At 49.6% G+C, this 26,891-nt stretch overlaps 1 protein-coding gene across 1 annotated transcript; it reads left to right on the top strand.

The window, feature by feature from the left end:
• The first annotated feature begins 3,127 nt into the window (after window positions 1-3,127).
• WNT5A (Wnt family member 5A) lies at window positions 3,128-26,092 on the top strand. The gene is made up of 5 exons (XM_049640727.1): window positions 3,128-4,359; window positions 10,343-10,476; window positions 11,702-11,952; window positions 16,358-16,650; window positions 20,900-26,092. Exons 1-5 carry the CDS (start codon window positions 4,354-4,356, stop codon window positions 21,356-21,358), a joined length of 1,143 nt encoding a protein of 380 aa, XP_049496684.1. The 5' UTR covers window positions 3,128-4,353; the 3' UTR covers window positions 21,359-26,092.
• The last annotated feature ends 799 nt before the right edge of the window (window positions 26,093-26,891 follow it).

The raw sequence follows: 26,891 nt of genomic DNA, 5'->3' as shown, positions 1-26,891 counted from the left end.
AAATGCACATGGGGTTTGCAAGGGGAAACAGGGAGTTCCACAAATTGGAGGTGGATTGAACAAGAACCTTTGAAGGTGGGGATGGAGAGGCATTGGTTTCCCTTCTTTCAACCGTCTGCTCACCCCCTAGGCAAGTCCACCAACACCCAGAAATGGACTGGCTCTTAGAACCGAGACTGGTTTTCCAGAGAAGCACCCTGCGGACTGAAGGCTTAAAATGGATTTCCAGTTGGTTCCCTTTGACATCGTTCTCTGGAAATAACACTTTTATCCATTCATGCATTCGTTTGGTCATTCAACAAATATTTTTGGGCACCTACTAGGTGCCAGGCACTGTTCTGAGCACCACCGTTCTAGCCATGGAAGATACTGTTACAGAGCTTCCAGCACCCTTGTGGGGTGTAGTCTCAGCACACACATCATTAGTATCTTCAGATGAAACTCACAATCCTGTATCTGAAGTCTTGGGGCCAGATCGGTGTGTCAGAAAATTTTGGAATTTTTTTGAATGATAAAATGGGGGCATATAATTATTTAATTTGTGGAAGGCCCCAGTGAAATCTGGGGAAGTACCCAATAACGCAATGCTGTTCCCATTTCTTCAGTGAAAAGTGTGGCCATTCACTGTAACTGGAATAAATCAAGATTATAAACGGTCTTGTCACATGAGGTCCAGTTCTGCTTTCTGAAGAGCAGGTATGGAGCGTCTGGGAAGTGACCCATGCTGGGTACTCCATGACCCTCACCGTTCATTCTTGCCATGTCCCTGATTTTCAAGGTCATCCATTTCCTTTTCACTGCACCCCTGCCACAGGTCCTTATATTTCTCTGTGTTTTGTTTGTGTGTTTGTGTGTTTATTTGTGTGTTTAAGAGGATTTTGAGGCACTGAAAGGCTAAATAGTTTGTGTGAGACTTGACAGCTAGAAAGTAGCCTAGGAGGGTTGCAACTTCAGAGTCTGCACTCAACCACTGCCTAACACTACTGTCCTCTAGAGGAAAGACAGCAAAGCAGGCAGTGAAAACTACCGGGGCTGTGTCTACACAAGCAAAGGCAACTGGAGAAAAGCAGGCAATAATCCAGATAATTGAGAATATAGCAAATTTTAGAAAAAGGTCTGTGTTAGATAGCCAGAGTTTCTGGACAGGCTGTAGGGGTAGAACAAGTTAGTGTCCTTTCTCTTGTAGCAGTAAGTTCATCTATGTGGACTCAGGGACACTCAGGCATGGAGTGGCTTCAGCACCCCAGGAGAGCTTTCTTCTTCAACAGGTCACTTCCTGCCACTTCCCAGTGCCTCCAGATGTGAACTGGATCGCTGAACTGGTGCCTCTGGGCATCGCTGGGTTGCCTGCCTCCTTTGGCCAGGAGACTCCCAAGCTGTAGTTACTGGTTAAAACCCAGAAGGGAGAGGGGGAAATGGGGAGGGGAGCTGCCCAGGGGAGGTTTTCCAGGCACAGATCCCTCTTGTTTAGACTCTCCCCTGGAACTGGCACATCTCAGAACAGATGGAAAACTGGAAACCACCCATAGGTCATTGTTATGTGGTCAAGGCCTAAAGGTGAGGGGAAAGGGGACCTAGGAGATGAATGGGAGGTGTCTCAAGAGGAGCTTTGATGACCTTGGGCTCCCCCTCCTCAAGGCTGCCTGCACCCTTGGCTAAAGAAAGCAAGCCCAGAGGGAGAGAGGGCATCTCTTTCAGTTTGTGGGAAGCCCATACTGCCATTTTGCTGCCTAGCAAAAGGAGGCCAGCGCTGGGAAGGAGTCCCATCAGCTGAGAGGAGGTTCAGGAAGGGACCAGGAAGGGTGGGACAGCGTCTCTGGACCCTCTCCCAGCGCGACCTGGGGTGGTCAGCCAAGGGTGGGAATGGGGGATGGAAGAAACAAAACAAAACAGTCACCACCCAGAAGTACCCAGGCTATGGAGTTTTTGCTTTAAGGTCAAGTGCATGCTGCTGGTTGTCAGAAATTGAATCCGTGTGTGTGTGTGTGTGTGTGTGTGTGTGTGTGTGTGTGTGTGGTGTATCTTCTACCTCCTCGGGTGTCTAGACGATGGGGAGGACTCAGAATAAGAATTGTGCTCCACTGTGAGGCATGGTTTGGTGGTGGCGCTCCTGGCATGCTGGACGTGGGGGCCACACATCCACCAACCCTGTCCAGGGTGGGGGGGGACACCCACAGGTGTCTGCAAGTGTCTAGAAGCTCCAGTGCTTGGAACTCTGTTTTGCGGAACTTCGGCGGCTTCTCATCTGAGGGCACCCACCTAGATTCACCAGGCAGCACTACACCCCGCGTCTGGGTGCCCTGGGTCTCAGCCAGAGGCCCAATCGAACACCCCAGTGCCCAAATCTACTACACTGGAGCGACGCAGGAGGTGTGCGTCTACCCTAGTCTCCAGCCCCGGGGCTTAGGGGACCCTCCCCCAGGGATAAGAATGGGGAGGAGGTCCTCCCAGAGGTTCTGTGCCCGGGGCAGCAGGCCCCCTGCAGCCCCAGTGGGAGCGGCCTGGGACAGGCGAGCCAAGGGGTCCAGACCGGGAAGTTGGGGTTCAGCCTCCCAAGGGTCGGAGGCTTTGGAAGAGCGCAGACGGCCAGGAGGCAGGCAGGCAGCGGCTGCGGAATGAATCTCTCTCTTTCGGCAGATGCCTGGGGGATGGGGAGCCCAGGGAAGGGGGCTCGATCAGGGAGCGTATTCCGCCCCCCCTGCACCCCAGCCTTGGTACGGCTTTAAAATCCTGCGGAGTTTGTCATAGGCCGGTCTCACCACGCATGCGCAAAGGCGAAGTTGAGTTGTTTTTTTTTTTTTTTTTCTTTCTTTTCTCCCCCCTTCCCTCTCTCTTTCCAGCCGCCTTTGGTTCTGCAACTTAAAAAAAAAAAAAAAAAAAAAATTCTTTTTTTTCCCCCCTCTGAAAACTGCAGGGGAAAGAGGAGTCCAGAGAGAGGGAGAGAGAGCGTGAGGCAGTTGGCGAGGAGGGCCAGGGGGTGGGGGGGGCGGGGGGGACACGGTCCCCGCGGTCAGTCAGTCTGCGGGGCACAGGATCGCGTGGAAGGCTGCTGCAAGCTCCAAGGCGCCGCCTCCGCCGCCCAGAGTCCGGTTCGGTGCGGCCGCCGCCGAGCGAGCTCCTCCCGCCGCCGCCGCCGCGCCGTGCCCCCGACCGCCCGCCGCCCGCTTGCAAGCTCGCCCGCCCCTGGGGCCCCGGCGCCAAACGAGGTGGGCAGCCGCGCCGGCCATGGACCGCCAGAACTGAACAGCCGCCGCGGAGCCCCTGGCCCTCGCCCCTCCCCAGCCCCACGCCCGCGGTGCCCTCGCCCCTCTTCGCCCTTCGCCCAGGAAAGGCGGGGAAAAGACGGGGATTAACCCGAAGAAAGAAGGGAGTGGGGGGGGGGGGGAGAGCCAGTATCTCCCCTGGGGCAATCGCCCATCGCCCCCCGATCCCACCGCGCGCAGAACTTTCGGGGGACAACTTTTACCCATTTTGCGCCCCCTTTTTGCCAAACCGTAAAATGAAAGGACAAAAGTTGGCGCTGACTCTTGTAGCTCCGATGGCGACTTGTGCATTTTCAGCGGCATCTCCTGGAGAAAAAGCCCTGCGCGCCTGATTGTTCTGTGGCCCCAAAGATTCAGTGTGTGCGTGTGGGGGGGTGGTGGGGGTGTGTGGGTGTGTGTCTGTGTGTGTACACAGACGTCCACACACTCACTCGCGGCCGCAGGATCAGCGCCTGGAAGCAGACGTTTCGGCCACAGACTTGGAGAGGAGGAGCTGGAGATCGGGAGGCGTGAGCCGCCAGGAGTTTGCAGAATCCGTGGTGTGAATGAACTGGGGGCACCTGGGCGCGCGGATCGCCCCCGCCCCCGCCTCGGGCCAGAGTTGAGTAGTGGGGGCATTTTTTTTTTCACCCTCTTGTGAAGAAGTTTTTTTTTTTATTATTTGTTGTAAAGTCTTTTGCACAATCACGCCCACATTTGGGGTTGGAAAGCCCTAATTACCGCCGTCGCTGATGGACGTTGGAGAGGGAGCGCCTCGCCGCGGAACAGTCGCCTGCACGCCCTCGCCGGACCCGCGGCTCCCTTGTTGCGCGCCGGCCCGGCTTTGCCTTTGCTACCGGCCGACGGGCTTCGGCGCCCCCTCGGTTCCCTGGCGCATCCCGGCGCTGCTCCGGCTCGGGCCCCCAAACTTGGGCGCCAGTGACCGCTTCGCCTGTGATTTCCTGCGCCTGCCGGACGCGCTCAGGAGGAGCCCGAAGCTCTGCGCCGGATCGTCCCCCCAGGCTTAACCCGGCCGCTCCGCTTGGATTCCTCGGCTGCCCTCGCTCTAGTGGCGACTTCCTCCCCGCAGCCGCGTCCCCTCCCCCTCACCATGAAGGTAAGTGTTCTGTGCGCTGCCGACTCTCGCCACTTTTTTTTTCTTTACTTTTTTTCTTTTGGAAGTTAACTGACCCCCCCTCTCCCCCCCTTCCTTATCCCTCCATTTCTCCTGCTGCCTCTAAAAGCTGGAACTCCTGCGTAGCTGGCAGGGACCTCTACCCCTTCGCCCACGCCCCAACCCCTTCGCGCACTGCCTATCTCTCGGGAGACTTCTTGTCCCACCAAAAGTTCTGCAAACCTTTTAGACTTTGGGGGGAAAAAAAGTGAGGATGAGCCAGGACAGAGAAAAGCGGTTCACAGATGACTTTCCTTTTGCCCTGAGAAACACCAGTGTAATTTACTATGTATATTTCAGTAACAGGATAATGATTCAATTCAACAAATATTTACGGAGCGCCCACTGCGCGGGCACCGAGAGGGTGTGTGGCCGGGGCTCGGAAAGGGGAGGAGGACTCCTTGGTCGGGAGACTGGGCAGCAGGACTAGGAGCCGACACCCCAGAGCCGTGCACCGCCCCCTCTTCTCTCGTCCTCTGCTGCCGGAGGCCAGGTTGCAGCCTCGTCGCGGCCAGGGAATCCTAGAGCTGCAGGCCGTGTGCCTTTAAGAGTGCCTGGTGGGGGGCCAGCGCGCACCCCGGCGCGGGAGCCGGGTCGCGTTATTAGCATTATTAGCCGCCACTGGGTGAGCTCAGGCACTTTGCCGCGGTGATGGGGGCGGGGAGTGCTGGCAGTGGTGGCTCTAATCCCGTCCGCTGGGAGAGCGCACCCCGGCCCCCTGCGCGGAATCTGCCCTGTCCTTTGGAAACATTTGGGCCTCCGCGTTGGGAGAGCGGGCGGGAGGCAGTTTGTGAACTCTTGTTTGTTTTAATTGTCAGTTGTATGTTAAAGCCGAGTCACACACTCTGAGGGTCACCGGGAGTTCACTTTTGCGAAAAGTTAACATTTCTTCCTGCAATATAACTTGCTATTTTGCAAACAACTTCTCCTATCCCTGTCCTCCAAGCTTCGATCCTTATTTCCACTCTTCTTGATCTGTTTTACTTTTCTTGAAAATAAGGTTGGAATTAGAAGTAAAATATTTTGGAAAACAAACAAATCCCCCCTCCATCCCCCACCAAAAAAAAGTTTAAAAAGAACCCGAAACCCGAAGACCCCGCGGCCTTGTTTTACTTTACAATTCCAGTTTGGCATCGGGGCGCCTTCTCCTCTTGCGTCTTTAAATGGACAACTCGATGTTTGGGAAGTCACTTGGAGGCTGGGTTGGGATCACACCTACAGACCCTGCCCTCCCGCCAATATTCAGGCTGCTCCAGCCTGATAATGGAGATTTCGTTTCTAGAAAGCCTCTGCCAGGGGAGTTCCGAGGGGGCAATGCTGAGTGCGCGCAAGCGATGGAGAGGCCGCGGAAATTCTGTCCCGAGTGTGTAGATCCGTGCCCTGCGTGTGGGGGGAGTAAAGGGTCAGTTGTTCTCGGGTCTTGGGCTTACTAGCCTTAGTCCCGCCCGGCCCCACAAAGGAGGACCCTCCCCAGGAGGACTGGCCCGAGAGTCTCTAGTTCTTTCCCTTCCCTCACCGGAGCGCCTCGGTGCACAAGGGGTTATTAGCACCGTGCGCGCGGAGTTCTGCTTGTCCCGCTGCCTTTTCATCCTCGCCGTGCGGTGCCGACTGCCCCCTGTTGGCTGCCTTGAGGTAGGACACCTGGGAGTCTGTTCTTTGGGGCCGGCAGGCAGCCTCTCTCCTCTCCCTCCCACCTCTGGCTCCGTTGGTCCTTCCCGACCACCAGGTTCTCCCCTCCCAGGAGGGCCTCTCCGAGACTCCCAGAGGACAAGCTGCAATGCGCGGCCGCCGCCGCACGGAAGGGGCCAGAGGTCCGATCCAGCAAACCGGGCTGGGCCGTGTGGAGGAAGGGTTTACCTCCTCACCAGGGTGAAGGAACGGGAGCGTCGCCCTAGGAGGCCTAGGGTCCGGCTTCTGCGCTCTCACCAGTGCCGTCAGTGGGAGGTGACAAGTGTTGCTTTCTCTTTCTCGACCTCAATTTCTTCGTCTGTTAAAAAGTGGAGTTCAAACTGCCTCTGAAGGATAGGGGTTGAACTGATCTTTAGTTTTTTCTCCTTCCACTGGACACTATGTTCTTCTGGATAGAGTTGAGAATCTGTGCTAGGAGTTAGACAACCTGTGTGAGAAGGTGGAAGTGATACGTGTGTGCGAGGAGAAAGAGAGAGTCTTGAAGTCTGGAGAGACTTGTCCAGGGGATGGAAGTGGGGAGACAGGGAACACAGCTGGGCTTAGCCACAATTCTGCCTTTGGAGAGTCCTTGTTACAGGACCTGCGGTTCAGTCCTGAGCCTGGGCAATCCTTGCACTGATTTGGGCGCAAGGAGCTCCCACCACCTTCTCTGTCTGGCTTCCCTACACCCCCCACCCCCTACACACACCACACACTTGGAGCGCAGTAGACACCGTTGTTTGGCAGTGTCCGCCCGCGAGGGGCGGCCAGGGACACCCCGCGCCCAGGCTAGGGGAGTGAGGGAGTGCTCCCTCGTTGCCTGCTCCCCCAAAGCAGATCTCCTGTCCGCCTGGGCTTGCTCATCCTTATCCACTCCGCTTCTCTCCGCATTTCCTGGAGCAGGGCGTCCCAATGCTGTGGTTGATGCCTTTTATCTTCCGCAATTTTCTGTTTCTCTCCTTCAAGGAGAGATCACAGTGGGGAAGGCAAAGTTTATTTCCCACCAAGAGCTGGCATTCTTGGAGTGTCCTATCCTTTTAGCCACCGTGAGCCCAGGTCATACATTTCAGACTCCTCGCTGGTCTCCCTCGTCATTTCCATTTTCACAGACTTGGGCGGGCGGGGGCGGGGGGGGGCACTCTGGACGCAAAAAGCCTAGTGAAAGGGCATGCCCAGACCGAGTGAGGTAGCACCAGTGGCCAAGGGTCGAGAATCTTCTCCCTGCCTTTGCGGAATTTCTCTTTAGGGGCGGTGGGGCCGAGGATTTGGGTGCTGCACGTGGTAGGGAAGCTTTCTGTGACCCAGGAACCTCTTCTAACCAGAGTGATGGTTTCCCCTCTCTCACCCCTCTTCACCCCCCCCCCCCCCCCCGCCTGCACCCCAGTTGATAAAGAAGGTTTAGGCACACCTCAATCCAATGCGAAGGCTTTGGAGGAGATATCGAATAAGCACCACTGCGTTGAGCTGCTCTGACTTTGGAAACAAGGGCGCAGGAACGCCCTACCCCCACCTCACCCCTCCCCTGCGCTAGAACCTCTCAAGTACCCGAAATCCTCCTCCCCATCACACGCTAGGAACAGATTCTGAGGATCCGTACATTAGTGAGTTTCGCCGGGCCCTGGAAGTGTCCGAAAACATTCAGCCCGTTCTTTGGTAAACTCAGTCTCTGCGCAGAACTTTTGTTTTAGCCCTGGTGTGACAGTGTCCAGAGAGGTCTCGTTTCGTACGGTCTTTTCGGATCAGATCTCTTGGTAAACAGGCAGGGGTGTTTACCCTACAAAGTCGATGTATTTATTACTTGGCTGTGGGTTCTTTCAGTGCTTCAAACTTGTGGGGCCTTTTTTGGGGGTTGCATGGGGATTGGAGCGGGAGGAAGGCCAAGGTGTTTCCGGGCAAGCGCGCGGGGTTAAGTGGAGACGCGACTCGCGGGGCTCTCCTGCCCGATCCCCTTTGGGAACAGCTGGCCTATCCCCAGTATGGAGCTGGGGAGACTGAGTCTCGTAGACCCAATGGCCCACTCCTAGCTGGGAACGGGCGGACTCTCCCCGGGGTCTTTCGGCCCAAAGTCGGTTCGGTTTGTGTGGCTTCGCCTCTAACAAAGAGATCCGCTGTAATCCGCCGAATCTGTTATCAATTTCTCCGTTGCCCGCGCGCCCCGCCCCGCGCGCCCCGCCCGTCGGGAAGCTCGGAAAGTGCGCGCGGCCAGCAGTCTTCTCCGCCGGTGTCTCGGAAGCACGCCGGTGCGTGTGTCTGTGCATGTGTTTGTGTGAATGTGCATGAGTGTGTTGTGTGTGTGTGCGTGCGCGGCCTTGTCCGCCGAGGGGGGAGAGTCGATTTTGCAGCCTGGGCCGCGCGCGAAGGCAGACCTCGCAGCCCACCCCCTCCCCTAGAAGAAACTTGACACTTCGGGCGGGGGTGGGGAGGGAGACCGAGCCTTCTCTCTCCTAGGCTGGGGAAATCCCAGGTTTCTATTCTCCGGGATGCGCCCCTCGCTTTGCGGTGTTTGGAGAACAAGTGGGCCAAGGGGTCAGAGCGCTGGCTAGCGGGCACTGGGGACCACATAAACATTTCCTCTCGGAGAAGCCCCGAGCTGTCCTGGTCCAAAGGACGGCGGGCTGGGAAAAGCCTTGGCACGCTCCTGGGCCCCTAAGTGTTTCTAAGGCCGCCTAGGTCCTCTCTGCCCCTTTGACGGCGCACGTTCCAGGACCTTCTGCTGCCCAAGGCGGCTCACCTTTCCTTTCCCGAGGAAAGGGCTCCCTGGGGGCTGCGGGCGGTGCAGCGGGCTACCCTAATCAGAAATGTAAAAGAGGATTTTGGAAACCCGCTCCTCCCACCCGCACCCGCCACTGTCTCGCGCCGCCGCCGCCTACAGGTGGAGAAGTCACCAGTGGGGAGGAACGGCAACGAAATCTTTCAAGGCCGCCCCCCGCCCCCGAAATGCTTCACGACGGGAACCTTCACCGCCTGGGCCCTCTGTGCCCTGCAATCCAGGGGCTCAGCCGCCGCGGAAGCCGGCGCATCTCTGGCCCCGCCTAGGGCTCACTCGAACCGGCTCTGGCCTCGCCCTGCACCCTCACCGTCCGGGACTTACCGAACCGAGTCTGAATTGGGCTGGAAGGTGGGGTGGGGGTGTTCTAAGGGCAGGCTCACTGTGGCGCGATGGCGAAGTGGCCGACAACACCAGACCATAACCGGAGGAAACTGGAGTCGCCCTTGGCTTCCTTTCCTCTTTCTCCGTGGCAGCTGTCAGGAGTGGGGACAGAAGGGGGGGTGGCGGGAGGGAGAGTGAAATGAAAAAATCAGAACTTGTGGGAAGGCAAGGAAGGGATCCTCACCTAGGACAGTGGGACCCGGACCCCCTTCTTTCCTCGGGGGTGCTATCCCTTCTCTGGGGTACACTGAGTCCGAGGAGGAGCCCGCAGGCAAGGGAGGGGGCACAGTTTTCCGGTTTCCTTGGTTGAGAGAACCGATCTCTCTCCCCGTTATCCCTAGTGCCCCCCCCCCATCGCCTTCTCCCCACTCCAGTTTGGCTGAAGAGTATCCTAAGGAAACCCCGCTTGCCCTTCCCCCTCTGGAAGTGGCTTCCCCCAAAGCGGCCTGTAAACTGATTATGAAACATACGCTGTTAATTCCGAGCTGCATTTCCCAGCTGGGCACTCTCGCGCACGCAGCTCCCCGGGGCCTCGCCCCCCACCCCCTGCCCTTCCCTCCCGCGTCCAACCCCCACTCCCCCACCCCTGAGCCGGCCACCCCGCCTCCTCCGCAGCCGCTGGTGGCGCGCTCCACTCGCCTTCGCGCTGCTCTCGCCCATGGAATTAATTCCGGCTCCACTTGTTGCTCGGCCCAGGTTGGGGAGCGGACGAGGGTGGCGGCGGGTTCCCGAGTGAATTCCTTCCGAGGAAGGACCCAGCACAGCGCGGACTAGAGGGGAGCGAGGGGGTGCGGGAAGCGAACAAGCAGGAAAGAGGCAGCGCTTGGCACCGGGGCTTTGACTCAACAGCATTGAGACATGTTTGTAATCGCTGGCGTGCCCCGCGCGCAGGATCCCAGCGAAATCAGATTTCCTGGTGAGGTTGCGTGGGTGGATTAATTTGGAAAAAGAAACTGCCTATATCTTGCCATCAAAAAACTCACGGAGGAGAAGCGCAGTCAATCAACAGTAAACTTAAGAGACCCCGGATGCTTCCGTTGTTTAAACTTGTATGCTTGAAAATTATCTGAGAGGCAATAAACATCTGCTCCTTTCTTCCCTCTCCAGAAGGCGATTGGAATATTAAGCCCAGGAGTTGCTTTGGGGATGGCTGGAAGTGCAATGTCTTCCAAGTTCTTCCTAATGGCTTTGGCCATATTTTTCTCCTTCGCCCAGGTTGTAATAGAAGCCAATTCTTGGTGGTAAGTTCCTTTTAAGTACATATTCTTTATTTTATTTTAATTTTTTTAAAAGATTCATTTGTATGATGCTGCAGTTTTCAGAGCTGAATCGTGAATTTGAGTCCATTTATCTCATGCATATGTATATAATATATTTTACCTTATATATCTGGAAATCAGAATTTTCTTTTAACTTGTTAATATTGTCAAGCTTATCTTTAGCTCCATAGGGAATGGGAACCTATAAATCTTCGCTTTTCTCTATGAGGCCCTTGTTCAGATGTATGCTTGTAGTACATCACGTAATAAAAGGGAACCAAAATTCACTTCTCTAATAATTGTAAGCCCATCTATAAAATTTACTTTTTGCCACCTCTGGGTAGTAAAAGTGAGTTCCAGCTTTTATTTTCTGTCACTTGAGGTTATTAACCTTCAGGGTCTGAAGTAGGCAGAGTTGTAGGAAGACAGCTAAACTCCAAGTGGGGAAGTATTTGCGCTGGAAATTTGATCAAAAGGAAGTTAACTTGAAGTAGTCAAATGTCCCTAAATGAGGGTTTCTTTCTGGTTAGGGGCCTTGTAGATCGACTGCAGTATATCCAGGGGATTATTTCTGACGGCCTTCTGGATATTTTTTCCCTGTAAATGAACAGCGTTTTTCTGACTGTCAAACATGACTTGTACTCACTGGATACCCTGTCTTGGGTCTTTCACAATCACATAAGGAGCCCTTTTAAAATGTCCAGAACACGGTGAATTTTCTCCAGTCTCTATATTTGCCTCAGCATCCTTCCATCAGTCAGAAGGAACCTCTATCTCCTCCCCGTGTCTAATTGTGTCTACTTTCGGCATTCATACATTTGCAAAGGCAGATCGGTCCAATTTGTGGGGCAAAGTGAGTCACTTTCTCTAATGTCAGAGGCCCATCCCCAAAACCGCCATTTCCCCCTTTTCTGAGCGCATTTCGGAAATATTGGTTCAGGTATATGGCAAGGAGGGCAAGGAAGGGAGTGAAAACCTAGCTGAGGAGCCAGATGGCGGGGTGGGGACTACAATACCTCCGTTTTCTGAGTGCAGTTTAAACAGAGAAGTTTTATGAAGCCCTCCTCATACTTTGTCATGAGGACAAGCAGGAGAGAAAAAGCATCTGTGTGCTTAAAACCATGTATTGCTGACATGCTTTCAGGGGGCCTACCTCGAGAGTTCACGTAAATCTTGAATGCACATCTCCCCCCCCCCCCCTTTTTAGGTCGCTAGGTATGAATAACCCTGTTCAGATGTCAGAAGTATATATCATAGGAGCACAGCCTCTCTGCAGCCAACTGGCAGGACTTTCTCAAGGACAGAAGAAACTGTGCCACTTGTATCAGGACCACATGCAGTACATCGGAGAAGGCGCGAAGACAGGCATCAAAGAATGCCAGTATCAATTCCGACATCGAAGGTGGAATTGCAGTACCGTGGATAACACCTCTGTTTTTGGCAGGGTTATGCAGATAGGTAGGAAACCATTTCACATATTTTCAAATATAGGTCCATTATTCTTCTGGAAAAAGGCTTTAGGGTTTACTGACCGGCTTGATAAGGAGGGGAATCTTTCCAGCAGGGTGCTGGCTGGGGAAGTTTTGTCTTTATTTCTGCTTGCCTTCATTGCTGTCCCCACACCTGATTATAAGCTTTGGGCTTTTTTTAAACCAAATCAGAAGGGAAGCATCAAAGACGCCTCCGTGTTTTCTGAACACTTGATTTTTTCTAAAAAGCATTTTGTTTAAAATAGAAGCAGAACACTTATTTTGGTTTCTCAAAAGTGGATGAGGAAAGCTGAGTCATTTATATCCTTTTAAACTTCAAAACTCTTGTAACTGTTAGAAGTGTCGTAAGCCACAATTCACATGGCCCAAGCATCAAACTAAATACTGTCCTCTTTCGGATGCTGGATCTGTTGGAAGTGAATAAGGTTTTAATTTTCCTAATATAGATATTTCCTGAGGCTATAGAGATATATATGTTAAAAAGCTTTATTTTTAGTACCAAAAAGAATTTTAATTAGAAGTGATCCAATTTACATTGTGATTTTGGCAATTGATATAAAAGCACATGCTTCAGATCTCAACCTAGAAACTTAAAAAAAATCTTAAATGTATTGCTCGCATTCAGATTCTGTATATTAAATGTATCATTGAACTTATTCCCTGCAGGGAGGAGGTGGCCTTAAAATTGGGCTAAAGGGGAAGCATTTAGAAAATCAGTTTGCCTCTGGTTTGCTTTAATAGCATAGGATGCTATCTGACAGATGTGATCCTATGTGTGTTTTCTAGTGTGAGTATTTTAGGTCCACTTAGTTTTATGCAAACAAGCCCTTATAATTAATATGACTGCGGTGATTCCTAAAATAAGAAGCCATTTATCAAAGCAATTAACTGTTTAGACTGACTGAAGATAAAAAAAAAAAAAAGTTGGCTTAATATCCGTCACGGGTGGATAAAATGCTTTTTTAAAAACCCTGAAAAGTGCATTCATTGAGAACAAAAAAGAGTTGTCAGTGGATGTTTGAGCCAAGCGACTTCATATACTAAAATAATACAGGACTGGAAGCCATTCCTTTAATTGAATGGGAAAATGGTCTGCAGCCTCAGCCTGCAGTTTCATAGGGCTTTGTCCTTCCTGTTAATGATTAAAAAGTGCTAATGTATATACTGGGATCTGAATCTAGGAGTTCAGCGTCAGGAACACAGGAGCTTTCCCTGAATATGGGGTGCCCTGTGTAGTTAATTGGGGATGTGGTGGAGATTCCATTCTGCATTTTGAAATTGTAAGTTCAAAACCTCTTTTTTTTTTTTTAGCTGTATCAGAATGGTAAGTTGTCAGCTTTCTCTTCTCACCTTTGCCTTCCCCCTAAACTGCCTTCCTCTCAAAATAATGGGGGCATGTTTTCACAGGTATATGAGTTAGCAAAAATCAATACATTTTTAATGGTAGCCAGGAAGCAAAACAGCAATTGGCAAGGTTCTCTGTGTAGTCCCTCGAACACAGCTTTGATTTAAGATTCTCTTCTTGTCTTCATATGTAGCCTGTTTTGGGCCAAAATGTTCAGAATAAGCTATCATTTGCTAAGTGGATTTGAGTTCTGCTGAAGATTTATTTAAAATGTGGTCCAAGATTCAAAGGGCCTGCTTCCTCAGGGAACAAGCAGAACCTTTGGTACAAAGGCTTATATTTAATTGTCCCTTGCAGATACTCTCTCTGGTCCTCAGCTGTGTGGTATTCCCATCTGGGTTGGTGGTAAGTGGGTCCCAGTAGAACCTCCTGGCAGCCTCCAAGGGAGCCTTGTTAGATACCACTGTCAAGTTAGCTGATGTCCTGGGCATCTGAGAACACATTCTCCTTTGCCAAAAGTCCCCCAGGTGCCTGGGGTCTCATAGCACAGGAAGCTGCTGCTGGGTGGTTCGCAGTGGAAAGGCTGATGGGGCCTTCTCTTCTATTTATTTAAAGAGATGGAGAGAAGAAAAAACAGAATAGATTTTTGTGGAAGAGGAACATGGACCCAACCCCAATAGTGGGAAATTTACTTGGCTTTCACTTTTCTATTTATGAGTCTGTTTGAAGAGAATGAGCTAAGGGAAAATTTAAAACAACTTTGATGCTGAAAGGTGTGTGTGTGTGCATGTGTGTGCATGCATGTGTGTGTGCACGCGTGCATCACCCCCTCCAAAGCACTTAGTACACCAGGGATGTGAAGAGCAATTCCTGTCCATGAGAATCTGACCCTGTGATGGGGCCCTTGTCTGAGAAACTCAGGCTGCCATTTCCATCCCTCTTCAACTCATTTTTCTAGGGTGCCAGTTGCCTGGGAGGCTCTGTATACAATTGCCTCCGTGAAGGGCCCACTCTTCATTTTGGAAACTTTCTCATTTTTCATCACCCTACGCTTTCCTCCAGCTTTTGTCTCCGTCTCTTCTTTGTCTCCACACTGTGAAAAGATATGTAAGAAAGGCTCCATTTTGAAGGGGCCTGAGGGTCGGAATAGATGTAGATTTCACAGGGCAGGAAGCCTAACTGAACCAGTAGTATTCCATCCAGGAGGACTGTGTCCACAGGCTATTAGCCAAAGAGCACTTTTCAAACTGACGTTTTCCCTGCAGTGACCAATTAGCTTGGAGATTTCTACCAGTTTGTGTTCCAGGGCAAGAAAGGAAATGCTCAAGGTAGACTCATGAAAAAAGCAGCATTACTGTCTTTGTATAAAAGCCCTTTTATGCGCTATCTACTCACAGGACAGTGTCTTATTTTCTTCTGTCTCCAGAGGATTTTTTTTATGTCTTTCACTAGCTGCTGCCTTATTCTACAAGTGTCCCATCCAGGGCCACAATATTTTCTGTGCTATCAGTGTTAATCTTCAAATAACTCCCTAGAATCTGCCTGCCCACCTCATTTCACTCCATCCCCTGATGTGCTCTGGCTCTCTGATTTGAGCTAGATAGATGTAACACCCCTTAGGAACTTCCTGGATCCTCCTGTCAACCACCAGCACACTCCTCAGGTTATTCATATTTTAAAATCATGGGAGGGAAGGTCTGTGGTAAAAGGGAATCTTCACCATTCCTGGAAGGAGGAATCACAAATGGCTGTGGATTGAAATGTAGAGCTGAAGTGCAAGAGAAGGGCAGCCCATGGGCCCTGGAATTGGTACAGCCCCCCTCCTCAGACTGGTTGGGGCTGAGTCCTGTTGTCAGCTGTTCTGCTGCTGCATCCCCCCCCCCCCCCAAAAAAAAAAAGATGGTTAGCAAGCTTTTTAAGTGTAGGAGCAACTTATTCATGTACAGGGATTTCAGGGCCAGAAGGGGCTTTTTTTTTTTTTTTTTTTTTTAACCTAGGCACCTAGTTCAATACCCCTATTTTATAGTTGAGGGAAATGAGCCCCCCACCCCTAGTATACCCCTCAGGCCCAGCTTCAGCTGGCAGGGTGTTAACCCTTTCTCTCTCATAGCACGACATTTTTATTTTCAGTGGCTTCTTGTTACAGAAATGTCTCCATGTACAAGTGAAAATTAAGGTAGTCTGTGACTGCCTCCATTTTCCTCCTGGCAGGGCTCCTCTATCAGTGTCTTACAGGGAAGTATTCTTTACAAGAAAGAGGGGGAAAGAGAAGACCTTTTTTTTTTGTTCTCCCCTGAGATTGTGCTTTTTCTCTTCTTGCTGTTATTCCAACACTTTGAGGCAGAGGCTATGGGGTGGGGAAGGGGGTTGAGGAAGTAGCATCAGAGACAGCAGGCTGTTGTGAAAGTAGACTTCCATCTTCCTGAAGGAGAAGTTACCAGGCTAACCCGGTTTGGGATTTAAGAAGAGGCACGGTTCACTACAGTACTGTAGGAACAGGTTTAGAAATGTCCTCTGGAGAAGTCCTGGCCTGAGACAGGCACCAGGCTGCATGATGGAGGAAGGGGAGCCAGGCCACAAGCGTGTGGCTGTTGCAGCCTCCGCGTTCTAGGGCCTGAGATTTTCAGAAGACACCAAACGTTAAAATTAAGTGTAAGGAAGTCTCCCCACATTCTCTTCGCCCTCCATGACTTGTTTCGTGTGCCTTTTGGGAAGTCAGTCTCCAGGATTTTCAGGAGTTGTAGGGAAAACCACAACAGCGGAAGAGTCCGCTGTCGGGCCCTTCAGGGTGAGAGCAAAGACGTCAGGGGGCTGCCGCTCGCGTCACTTGCTGCTGCTGCTGCTGCGTGTTGGGGCGGCTCTCCTGGCTTCCCCGCGGCCGGTGGGGGCGGGGGGGGGGCTGGCCCGGGTCGGAGGGGTGCTAGGGCTGGGGCGCCCCTGCCCCCGCCCGGGGCCGCTGGGGGGCTCCCGATGCGCTCCCCGCGGGGCCGCGGGCAGGCGCCCGGTGACCCCCGCGTCCCGCCCACAGGCAGCCGCGAGACGGCCTTCACGTACGCGGTGAGCGCCGCGGGGGTGGTGAACGCCATGAGCCGCGCGTGCCGCGAGGGCGAGCTGTCCACGTGCGGCTGCAGCCGCGCCGCGCGCCCCAAGGACCTGCCGCGGGACTGGCTGTGGGGCGGCTGCGGCGACAACATCGACTACGGCTACCGCTTCGCCAAGGAGTTCGTGGACGCGCGCGAGCGGGAGCGCATCCACGCCAAGGGCTCGTACGAGAGCGCGCGCATCCTCATGAACTTGCACAACAACGAGGCCGGCCGCAGGGTGAGTCCCGCCCCGCCCCGCCCCGCGCCCTTCTCGGGCGCCCCGGCTCCTTAGCTCGGTCCTGCCCTGTGCCGCCCCTCCGTGTGTACCTGTCCCTCCGTCTCTGCGTCTGTCTACTTCCTTCCCTTTCTGACTCTGGCTCTGTCTTTGGTCGCTTTCCCTCTCTCTCTGCCTCCCCGTCTAGCTCTCTCCTCCTCTCTCTGCTTCCCTTCCTCCCCGCCCCACCTACACATGGGCCTCTCTGAAGGGGGGTGCACGCCCCAGAAAGGCCTCCTGAAGGTGAATCATCCCTCCCGGGCCCCCTCCAGCAAAGGTGCTCCTGCAGTTGCCTGAGAAAGAGCTTTTTCTGACTTTTTTAATTAGTCCCCGGTGCAATTGGCCAGCCCAGCTCAGCTCAGAAATAAAAATGTGAATAACGTTCGCCCTTCTCCCTGGAACATGTTTGTGGTTGGGCTTAAATTTGGGAGAGGGAGCTATTTATCCCAGTAGGTGCCCAGTGGAGAAAACCCTCACCTCAGCTTCCAGAACTTACCTTTTCCCTTACTTGCTTTCTGCTTGCCTCCCCTTGTGTCGTTAGATAGCAGGCCTGAGGGATTGAGGGTTTTGTTTTGTTTTAAGAGTTCTTCTAAGAAAACTACAGCATTTTTAGCAGTGTGGAATTTTATAGGTCTGACCATCAGGCCAATCGAGGGTGGCTCTGGATAGAAGGGGGAGCCACTCAGAAGTGCCCAGGGAGACCAGCTTTGCAAGCCCTCACCAGCCTTCTGAGTCCACTCTTTCCTTCTCCTGGTGGGAAGCTTCTCCACAATAGTTAAAAAGACCCTTTTTTCCTGTGGTTAAACACATGGCACTTTATGGCTGCTTTAAAATGAAGGGGTGAAACTTTTCTTAACTTTGGCAGCATTGAAAACCAGGGCCATTATTTTTTCACAGAACCCAAGGTAGGTGCCAGGAACTTTCTGGTCAGAGATTTCACTCTTCTGTATTTTGGGGTGAGGAAAAGGGAAGATAATCACAGAGTAAAATACAGAAGACTGGGAGGAGCCTTAGAGCCCTCTAACCGCACACCCTCATTTTTAAAGCTCGGGAAACTGAGGCCCTAGAGAACCACTTCATGGCCATGGAGGAAAATTGATGGATTGCAATACAAGCCCAGGCGTGTTTTTATTAAATGCCTGCGTCACAGCTCGGGGTAAAGGGCTATAGGCTAAATTCCAGTTCTGTTCCTTTCTGTGTATGAGCCTCAGTTTCTACATTTCTACATCTGTTGGATGGCCATGGCACAAACTATCACTTAGCGTTATGTGAGGACTAACCAGGATCATATAGTAGGTGGATCCAGATGAAGTTACCAATACTTGACTACCTCTGACCAATTAAATAACGGTTTCTCGTGGTTCAGTCCAAGGGCTGAGCTTAACGTCAGTGTAAGTGCTTGATAAATCATAATTGTTGGACATAATGAACCTGAGAGCAGAGAAGTCAAAGATGATTTAGATAGTTCCAGCTAACCTAGCTTCTTCTTAAATGGATGTTAAGGGAGCCTGGGTGGCTCAGTTGGTTAAGCGTCCGACTTCGGCTCAGGTCATGAACTCATGGGTCATGAACTTTCATGGGTTCGAGCCCCATGTCGGGCTCTGTGCTGACAGCTCAGAGCCTGGAGCCTGCTTCAGATTCTGTGTCTCCCTCTCTCTCTGCCTCTCCCCTGCTCATACTCTGTCTCTCTCGAAAAAAAGAAGATTTTAAAAAAAAGTTTTTTGGTTTTTTTGTTTTTTTTTTTTAATTGATGTTATACATTTGGAGGTGTTGGGGAAGGACTAAACTGTAGATTTTTACCTGTGGTGCCCTGAGGGGTCAGATTATTGCTCCGGGCGGGGCGGGGGCAGTTGTGGCCTCTCCTTTCTTAAGCCTCCTGTTGCTGTGGTGGACTCTGTCTCCCCCACTGCAGCCGACCAAGGCCACAGAATGGGCATGTCAGCCCCACTCTCTGTGGGAGCCCATAAAGCTTGCCCCTGTCCTCACAGGGGACACGTCACATTACCCTGTGCATACAGTGTGCCCAGTGCCTCAGACCAGAAGTGCCTTCAGGACAGAGATGTGGTTGACTCTCTGGGCCTCATTGTGCCCATATTTGGTACTTTCATCCATTTAGGGGATTTCTTTGACTTCTCTCATGAAGAGAAATTATCAGGGGCTTAGCAACCAAGGAGAGAAGGTCAAGGGATTTCCAAGTAGAGAGAGGGGGTTTTGGAGAGTTGGAAAAAGCACCTTTAATATTAGAATTTCATTTAACATCTACGTTTTTTAACGTTTGTTTATTTTTGAGAGAGAGAGAGAAGGAGAGAGAGGGAGAGCGAGAAAGACTGTGAGCAGGGGAGGGGCAGAGAGAGAGGGAGACACAGAATCTGAAGCAGGCTCCAGGCTCTGAGCTGTCAGCAGAGAGCCTGACGCGGGGCTCGAACCCACAAACTGTGAGATCATGACCTGAGCCAAAGTCGGAAGCTTAACTGACTGAGTCACCCAGACATCCATAACATCCACATTTTTAAATAGTGAGTGAATTCTTTTTGTAAGTTTTATAATTTGAGCTGTGAGCTAAATTGAATCCTGGCAGATGAGGTTACACGGAAGACAGTTTTTCTCCAGGACAGTGGGGGAAGGGAGGAGGAAATCTGTGAACACTGTGCCAGGAAATCATACTAGAATCTCCTCGGGGCATTAGCTTTTTATTTTAGTCAAAGGGGAGCAAAGGTTAAATACATCTGCAAAACCCTTCTGCACATTAGCTGAGTGCCTGAAACCCTTTATGCCAAGGAAGTACATTCTGCTACCCCCCCCCACCCCTTTTACAAAAATAGCACCCCTTATGAGTCTTTATAGGAAGAAGGGAGCTGTTCTGGGTGGAAGGAGCCTTCTAGCTCACTCCAGCCTCCAGGTTCCTGACAGGTTCTCTGCAGCTTGCCAGCACCACTCTGACTCTGGGGTGGGGAGCAGGCGGGTGGGTGACTGGCAGAGGAACTGTGGGTAGTAGGAACCGTAAATAGGCACCCGCCACCTCCCGGACCACTGGGCACAGTGCTGCGAGGCCAGGCCAGTGGGCGCTGCTGCCTGGAGGCCAAGGTGACCAGGCGAGAGCATAGGACTGGCACCCGGATGCCATGCACTCATCACCCTGGGGAAGACCAGATTTACTGATTGCATCAGAATGTATGCCGAGCACTTTCCTTGCATCTCCTAATTTTATCCTTACAACAATGTTTTGAGGTTGGTACCATTATAGTTCCCCTTTACAGATAGAAAAAGGAGGCTCTAAGAGGTGAATCCAGTTGCCTGAATTCAGGGGCATAGTTAGGACAAAACTCCCATCTGCCTAGGTCTGGCATGGGTGCTCTTAGCTTAGGCATTGTGGAGTAGGGTTAGGGGCTGTGCCGGAAGCGGGAGTGACAACCTGAGGTCCAGGCCCTGTTCCTCCGCATTCTAGCTGTGTGGCCTGTGCAGACCACTTTCCCTCTCTGCATCACTGTGCCATCGTTTAACCTGCCCTGTGTTATAATGTTGTTTGGGAGGATTAAATGAGATAAACAGCATAAAGGCTCTGATTACAGTGCCTGGCACACAGCAATAATAATAGTGATGAAGATTTGAACCCTGATCCCACCTGAGCTAGACCCCTCCCAACCCTCCTACTTACCAGCTGGGTTGCCCATGAGCAAGTCACTGAGCATAAGCTGAGAGCCCAACTGTCTGAGTTGAAATCCTGGCACCCTTACCTCCCAGTGGCTGGGCAAGTAACTCAACTGTATGGCCCTCACCTTCCTTCTCTGTGAAATGGGCACGATACTAGCACTTCCCTTATAGGCTGGCTGTGGGGATTAATCCAGGTAATGAGGGCGAGGAATGGTAAATAAGCTCTGGGATGAGCGTTCAAGATGTAGTAGTTGCTGTAGTGTTTTCCTGTAAAAAAGGAAGCAACTTGAGTGGTCTCTCCCTGTTCTCAGTTCAAAGCTGGCTGTTTGTTACAGTGATGTGTGAGAATATGGTGATGAGGAGCTAAGAGCATGTTTATTTTGAAGACGGCAGCGCAAGACTTCTGGTGGCACAGGATGAGGAGGAAAGCGCCCAGGCCCAGGTTTAGCCGGTGACCATGGCTCCATGTAGAAGGTGGACGGGAGCTTTGCTAACATCCCGTCCGCCGGCTGTCTGGGGCTCGTCCGGGAGTGCGTACACTGACTGTGCTGTCTCCTCACAGACGGTGTACAACCTGGCTGATGTGGCCTGCAAGTGCCACGGGGTGTCGGGCTCCTGTAGCCTCAAGACCTGCTGGCTGCAGCTGGCTGACTTCCGCAAGGTGGGCGACGCCCTGAAGGAGAAGTACGACAGCGCGGCCGCCATGCGGCTCAACAGCCGGGGCAAGCTGGTGCAGGTCAACAGCCGCTTCAACTCGCCCACCACGCAGGACCTGGTCTACATCGACCCCAGCCCCGACTACTGCGTGCGCAACGAGAGCACGGGCTCGCTGGGCACGCAGGGCCGCCTGTGCAACAAGACGTCCGAGGGCATGGACGGCTGCGAGCTCATGTGCTGTGGCCGCGGCTACGACCAGTTCAAGACCGTGCAGACGGAGCGTTGCCACTGCAAGTTCCACTGGTGCTGCTACGTCAAGTGCAAGAAGTGCACGGAGATCGTGGACCAGTTCGTGTGCAAATAGTGGGTGCTCGACGCCTGCCTGTCACCCTGCCCCGCTCCCAGGACCCACTTATTTATAGAAAGTACAGTGATTCTGTTTTTTTTTTTTTAATATTGTTTTATTTTCCCCTGAGAATTACAACCGGAACCATTTTTTTTTCTGTTCCCATCTAAAAACTCTGTGGTTTATTATTAATATTTTAATTATTATTTGGCAATAATGGGGGGTGGGAACCAAGAAAAAAATATTTATTTTGTGCATCTTTGAAAAGGTAAGACAAAACTTCTTTTGACGGTACAGGATGAGGGGGAATTACATGTACCCTTAGTTGTGTGCACATCTAGAAGGGAAAAATGTTTTCTTTTTCTCAACTAAGGGGTCAGATATGGAACAGGTAGCATCCAACTGGAAGGGGGTGGTACAGATCTATGCAGGACCCAGCCTCTGTGATCAAAGTGAATTGCGAATGCTCTGGGGAGGGTGGAGAGGTCTTGAGAAACCAACAAAAAATGAGGCGCCCTCCCCCACCCCCTTCCCTAGGGACTGCCAACCTGAAACAGTTTCAAAATGGTAATTTAAAAGGTAACAGCCAGAATCTCCTATCCTTCAAAGGAAGAAGGTATATTATTTGTGTCTGTTTTCTCAAACATTCTATCTGCAGATGGTCTTACACTAGTAGCTACTGAAACTTGGGGAGCAGGGAGGAAAATCCCGGTAGTTGAAGACCTGAGAAACACAGGTATCAAGATACTGACTTGAAGCTGTTAACAGGAATTAGGTTATCAGATTGGAAAAGGATTCCCATGTGGTTCTGGGTACTAGACTTTTTGTTTGGAGAGAGGTGGGGAGGTTGGCTTGAATATGAAGAAAAATATACTGTAATTTTCTTAGGGATACTTGGTTAATAAATAACATTAATGAAAAATAGTAAATGAATCCATTCACAGATCCTCAGCCCAGACGACAAGGTAATTGTGTGCAGGTCAGCGTTGCACCAGAGCAGAAAACCTGTTTGAGGGGAAAGAGTGAAATCGGTCCTCCTACTTGACCGCAGGACCTCTCTGATTCCTCCTTGCTTTGCTGCGATGTGATGCTGGCCATGTTGCGAAAGGCAGCAGCTCAACTGGGTCCCCTTTGATTGTGGGACAGGAAATGAAGTATTACAAGCTCCACTTGGGAAACAGTCCACTACTTAGGGATTTTTTTTTCCCTAAAACTTTTATTTGGAGGAGCACCAGTTTTTGTATGTTTTAATGACGTTAACATGGCTAATGGAGTTCCCAGAGGTGCTGCTGCGTTCACTGTTGTGATCCTGTGTAGAGACTTTCCACTCACGCTTTTCCTATTATACTGCAGGTGTGCCCCAAGACTGTTCTAGTGTACTTGAACAGTTGCATTTATAAGGGGGGGATACGGTTTAATGGTGCCTCATATCTCAAAGTCTTTTGTAAATAACATATATATATATATATATATACACACACACACATCTATATATAAATATAAATATAATTATATCTCAGTGCAGCCAGTGATTTCTAGTTTACTCTGGGGTTATTTCTCGGTCTAGAGCATTGTTATCCTTCATTGCAATCCAATTGGGATTTTTCCAAAAGGTTTCTGGGTTGAGCCTGGGCTGTGGCCCTGATGTGATCACATCTTAAGCATCACAAAGCAGCCTTGTTTCTGAGGAATCTGGAAGGTCTTACCTGATATGCATGTTGGTTTGAAGACTTCTTTCATCATCCCTGTGCCACCCCCTTTCTCCAACCTCCATTTCTGTACACTTTCCAGAAAGGGCATTACTCCTTTGTCATAGAGGTGGAAATGAAGAGAGTTTCAAAACTCGGAAGCTTTGTCAATGCGTCTGTTTCCTTGGTTCATTTTGCAGAGTGAAAACCGGTGCCTGTTAGATCTGGAGGTACCTGAGTCCAAGGAAAACTGAGCTTACGACATACATAGCTAGTTAGAGAGATTTTTTTTTTTTTTTTTAAAGCAAGGACACCGTTTTCCTAAAAATGCCATCACATGTGTTCTTATCTCAGACTTACGCTGTTCTAAAAGTTTGGAAAGCTACACATCTCCTACAACCGTCCTAGGCTTGGTGGTCTTCATAATCACCTCCACCACCTGTGGCTCTTAATTTATTGCACAAGGATATTCACTTCCCCTCAGTTGCAGTGAATTGCAAGCAAAAGATCTTGAAATTAAAAAGCACTAATTAGTTTAAAATGTCACTTTTTTGGTTTTTATTATACAAAAACCATGAAGTAATTTTTTTTATTTGCTAAACCAGATTTTGTTCCTTTTTAGTGATTCATGTTTATGAAGAGAGTTGAGTTTAACAATCCTAGTTTTTAAAAGAAACTATTTAATGTAAAATATTCTACTTGTCATTCAGATATTATGTATATCTTCTATGGCCTTTATTCTGTACTTTTAATGTACATATTTCTGTCTTGCGTGATTTGTATATTTCACTGGTTTAAAAAACAAACATTGAAAGGCTTATGCCAAATGGAAGATAGAATATAAAATAAAACGTTACTTGTATATTGGTAAGTGGTTTCAAGTGTCCTTCAGATACTTCATGTGGAGGGTTTTTTTTTTTTTTTTTTTTTTGAGAAACCATGAGGGATAGTTTAGGGTGACTACGCATCAGAATAATAGAAGAGTGGAGACTTTTACCAAAACCAAACTTTGGAAGCTTCAAAAGATTTCTATATGTAATGGAACAAAAGGGGAATTCTCTTTTCCTCTATATGTTCAAAAAAAAAAAAAAAAAGAAAGAAAAGAAAGGAAAAAAATCAAGCAGATGGCTTAAAGCTGGTTGTAGGATTGCTCACATTCTTTGAGCATTATGCATGTAACTTAATTGTTTTAGAGCGTGTTGCTGTTGTAACATCTAGGAGAAGAACTGAAAAGGCAAACGCTTTTACCCATGACCAGTATTTTTGTCCAAAAGTATATTTGTGTTTACCACTGCATCTGTCGTACCTCTCTGTTGGAAGTTACCATGGACGGATTGTCTCATACCCCTTTGGAAGTAGTTCTAGGAAAAGCAAACCTCAGTCTGCAGAGAATGAAACTCATTGGAAACTGAAGGTTCGTTGTGTTAAGTGCAATTAATATGAGTTCTTGTGCTTTCTGAAAACTTACACCGAAATCTGGCCAGCACCACACAGATTGATACGTTAGCCCTTTGCTTTTTTTTTTTTTTCTTTCCGGATAACCTTGTAACATATTGAAACCTTTTAAGGATGCCAAGAATGCATTATTCCACAAAAAAACAGTAGACCAACATATAGAGTGTTTAAAATAGCATTTCTGGGCAAATTCAAACGCTTGTGGTTCTAGGACTCACATCTGTTTCAGTTTTTCCTCAGTTGTATATTGACCAGTGTTCTTTATTGCAAAAACATATACTCCATTTAGGACTGTCAGCATATTTTTCTCTTTTTATCCTGGAGTGCATTCAAGATCTTCCCAATACAGGAAAATTAACAAAAAATTTGTATGTAGGCAGTGGCAAACAGAGTCATGTTCAAAATAGTAATTACGGGCTAAAGTAGAAGGAAGACCGTTTTAAGTTTTGGTCCAGTTTATCTGTTCAGTTCTTCAAGCTTGAACTCCTGGGACTGACACTGTGTGCATGTTTTAGTAGCCTACCCAAACCCTTTCCTCAGACAATGTTGCCAATACCAATTTTCAATTTGTTTTTGCAAAACATTATCCAAGCCGGTGGAATTATCAAATATGACGTTCTATAAGTACTCCGAATAAGAAACTGGTACTGGCTGAGTCCAAGAGATCCTTGGCAAAAGCAGTCCCCAAAGACTGAGTGGTGTATAATAGAAATAGAGACAGATAGAAAAGGTACTTACAACTTAAAGAATATATGTAATGCAAATACTCACCAAGGCATAGGTCTAGAGTACTGCATTATCTCTGTAAAGTATACTTTTAAAATATTTATTTTTGTAAAAAAGGTATTTTTTAGTCTCTCCTCTCTCTTTGGAATGGGGAACACTAGATGCCATGGTTTGAAAGTAAGACGAAGAAATGAGTTTTTAATAATATAGGACACATTTGGCAATGTTAGGAATAAAAACCTAGGAAGCAGATCGTCTACCTGTTCGCACAAACTTCAACCTAATGTTTGGATAATACTTTATTTTAGTGAAACATCATCTTGTTAGTCAACTTTAGACAATGGATATGGAATGATTAAAGGTTGGTGTGATCTTTTTTTAAAGCAAAAGTGTATCAGTTTGAATTTCAAAGATTTAATGTCTCAGTATTTCAGAAGCAAACAGAAATGAGGAACATTGCCTCCTAGATCAGTTTTATATGCAGTGTACAATTTGCTGGGCTAGAAATGAGATAAATACTATTTATTTTTGTTCAGACCTTGTACTTTTCTATTAAAATCATTTTATGAAATTGGTGCAGTTGTGTGTGTGTTTAGCGGAGGTGGCGTTCATGGCCGTCAAAGTTTGATGGGGGTGCAGAGCGCGATGATGGCTTAGGGCAACCAGAAGAAAGAAAACTACACTTCAGGCAGGTGCGTGAGACTTTGGTCCAATTTTGAGGGTTTCCTTTGTATTTTATGCCTGATGTTCATCTTTATTTCTTATCTGTTCTGCTGCTGCTAATGTATTAAGAGTCATAGTAGGAGATTATTATTCAGTGTAGGAATTTAGCACAGTGACATGGGATTATGATAAAATTCCAGGGCAAGAGAGGAAAGAGAAGGATTTGAGGAGAGAGAGAAAATGTTCAAGATAAACAGACTGGATCACCCGAAATATTCTGCTGGTTGCTTTTTGCATGTCGCACGGCTGCCAGCCAGGTGTTTAAAACCGGGTTTCTGAGCCTCAGCAAGGTTGGCTTTTGGGTCTGGATAATTCTTTATTGTGGGAGTTTCTCCCGTGTGTTTGAGGTTTGGCAGCACCCCTGGCCTCTAACCACTAGATGCCAGCGGTACCCCCCCATTCGTGACAACAAAAATGTCTCCCAAGACATTGCAGAATGTGCCCTGGGGAGCAAAATCACCCCCAGTTGAGAACCACAGCTTCCAGTGGAGGGACTGAGGGATTGAGTACTTGAGGAATACAGGCTAAGTACAAGGTGGGGGGACTGTTACTTGCCTAAGTTGGCTAATGAGCTAGAAAAGTCCTTTGTCAGTGTGGACTGACAAAATGGAGATGCGGCAGCTTCCATAGGGCAGCTTGGCTTAGCAATTCAGAACATAGATTGTTTGGATTCAAATCCCAGAACTGACATTTGCTGTGTTACATTGGGAAAGTTCTAAACCTCTCTGTGCCCCTGAACCCTTGTCTTAAAAATGAGAGACAGCATTATACCTACCTCTTAGAGTTGTTCTAAAGATAAAATGAGTTAACATGTTTGGGGTGCTTAGAGCAGGTTCTAGTACATAGTAAGTGCTCACTAAACATTTGCTAGGAAGGATAGAATAAGTCTGACTAAACCCAAGATGTGGAAGCCAGTCCTGTTTAATATTCCCAGCCATGGTCTGCTTGATGCTAGGAAG

Source organism: Panthera uncia, chromosome A2 (assembly GCF_023721935.1).
Source record: "Panthera uncia isolate 11264 chromosome A2, Puncia_PCG_1.0, whole genome shotgun sequence".
In the NCBI taxonomy this organism is placed as follows: Eukaryota; Metazoa; Chordata; class Mammalia; order Carnivora; family Felidae; genus Panthera; species Panthera uncia.
The sequence above is the reverse complement of the archived record's forward strand: the minus strand, read 5'-3'. Positions and strand labels throughout refer to the sequence as shown.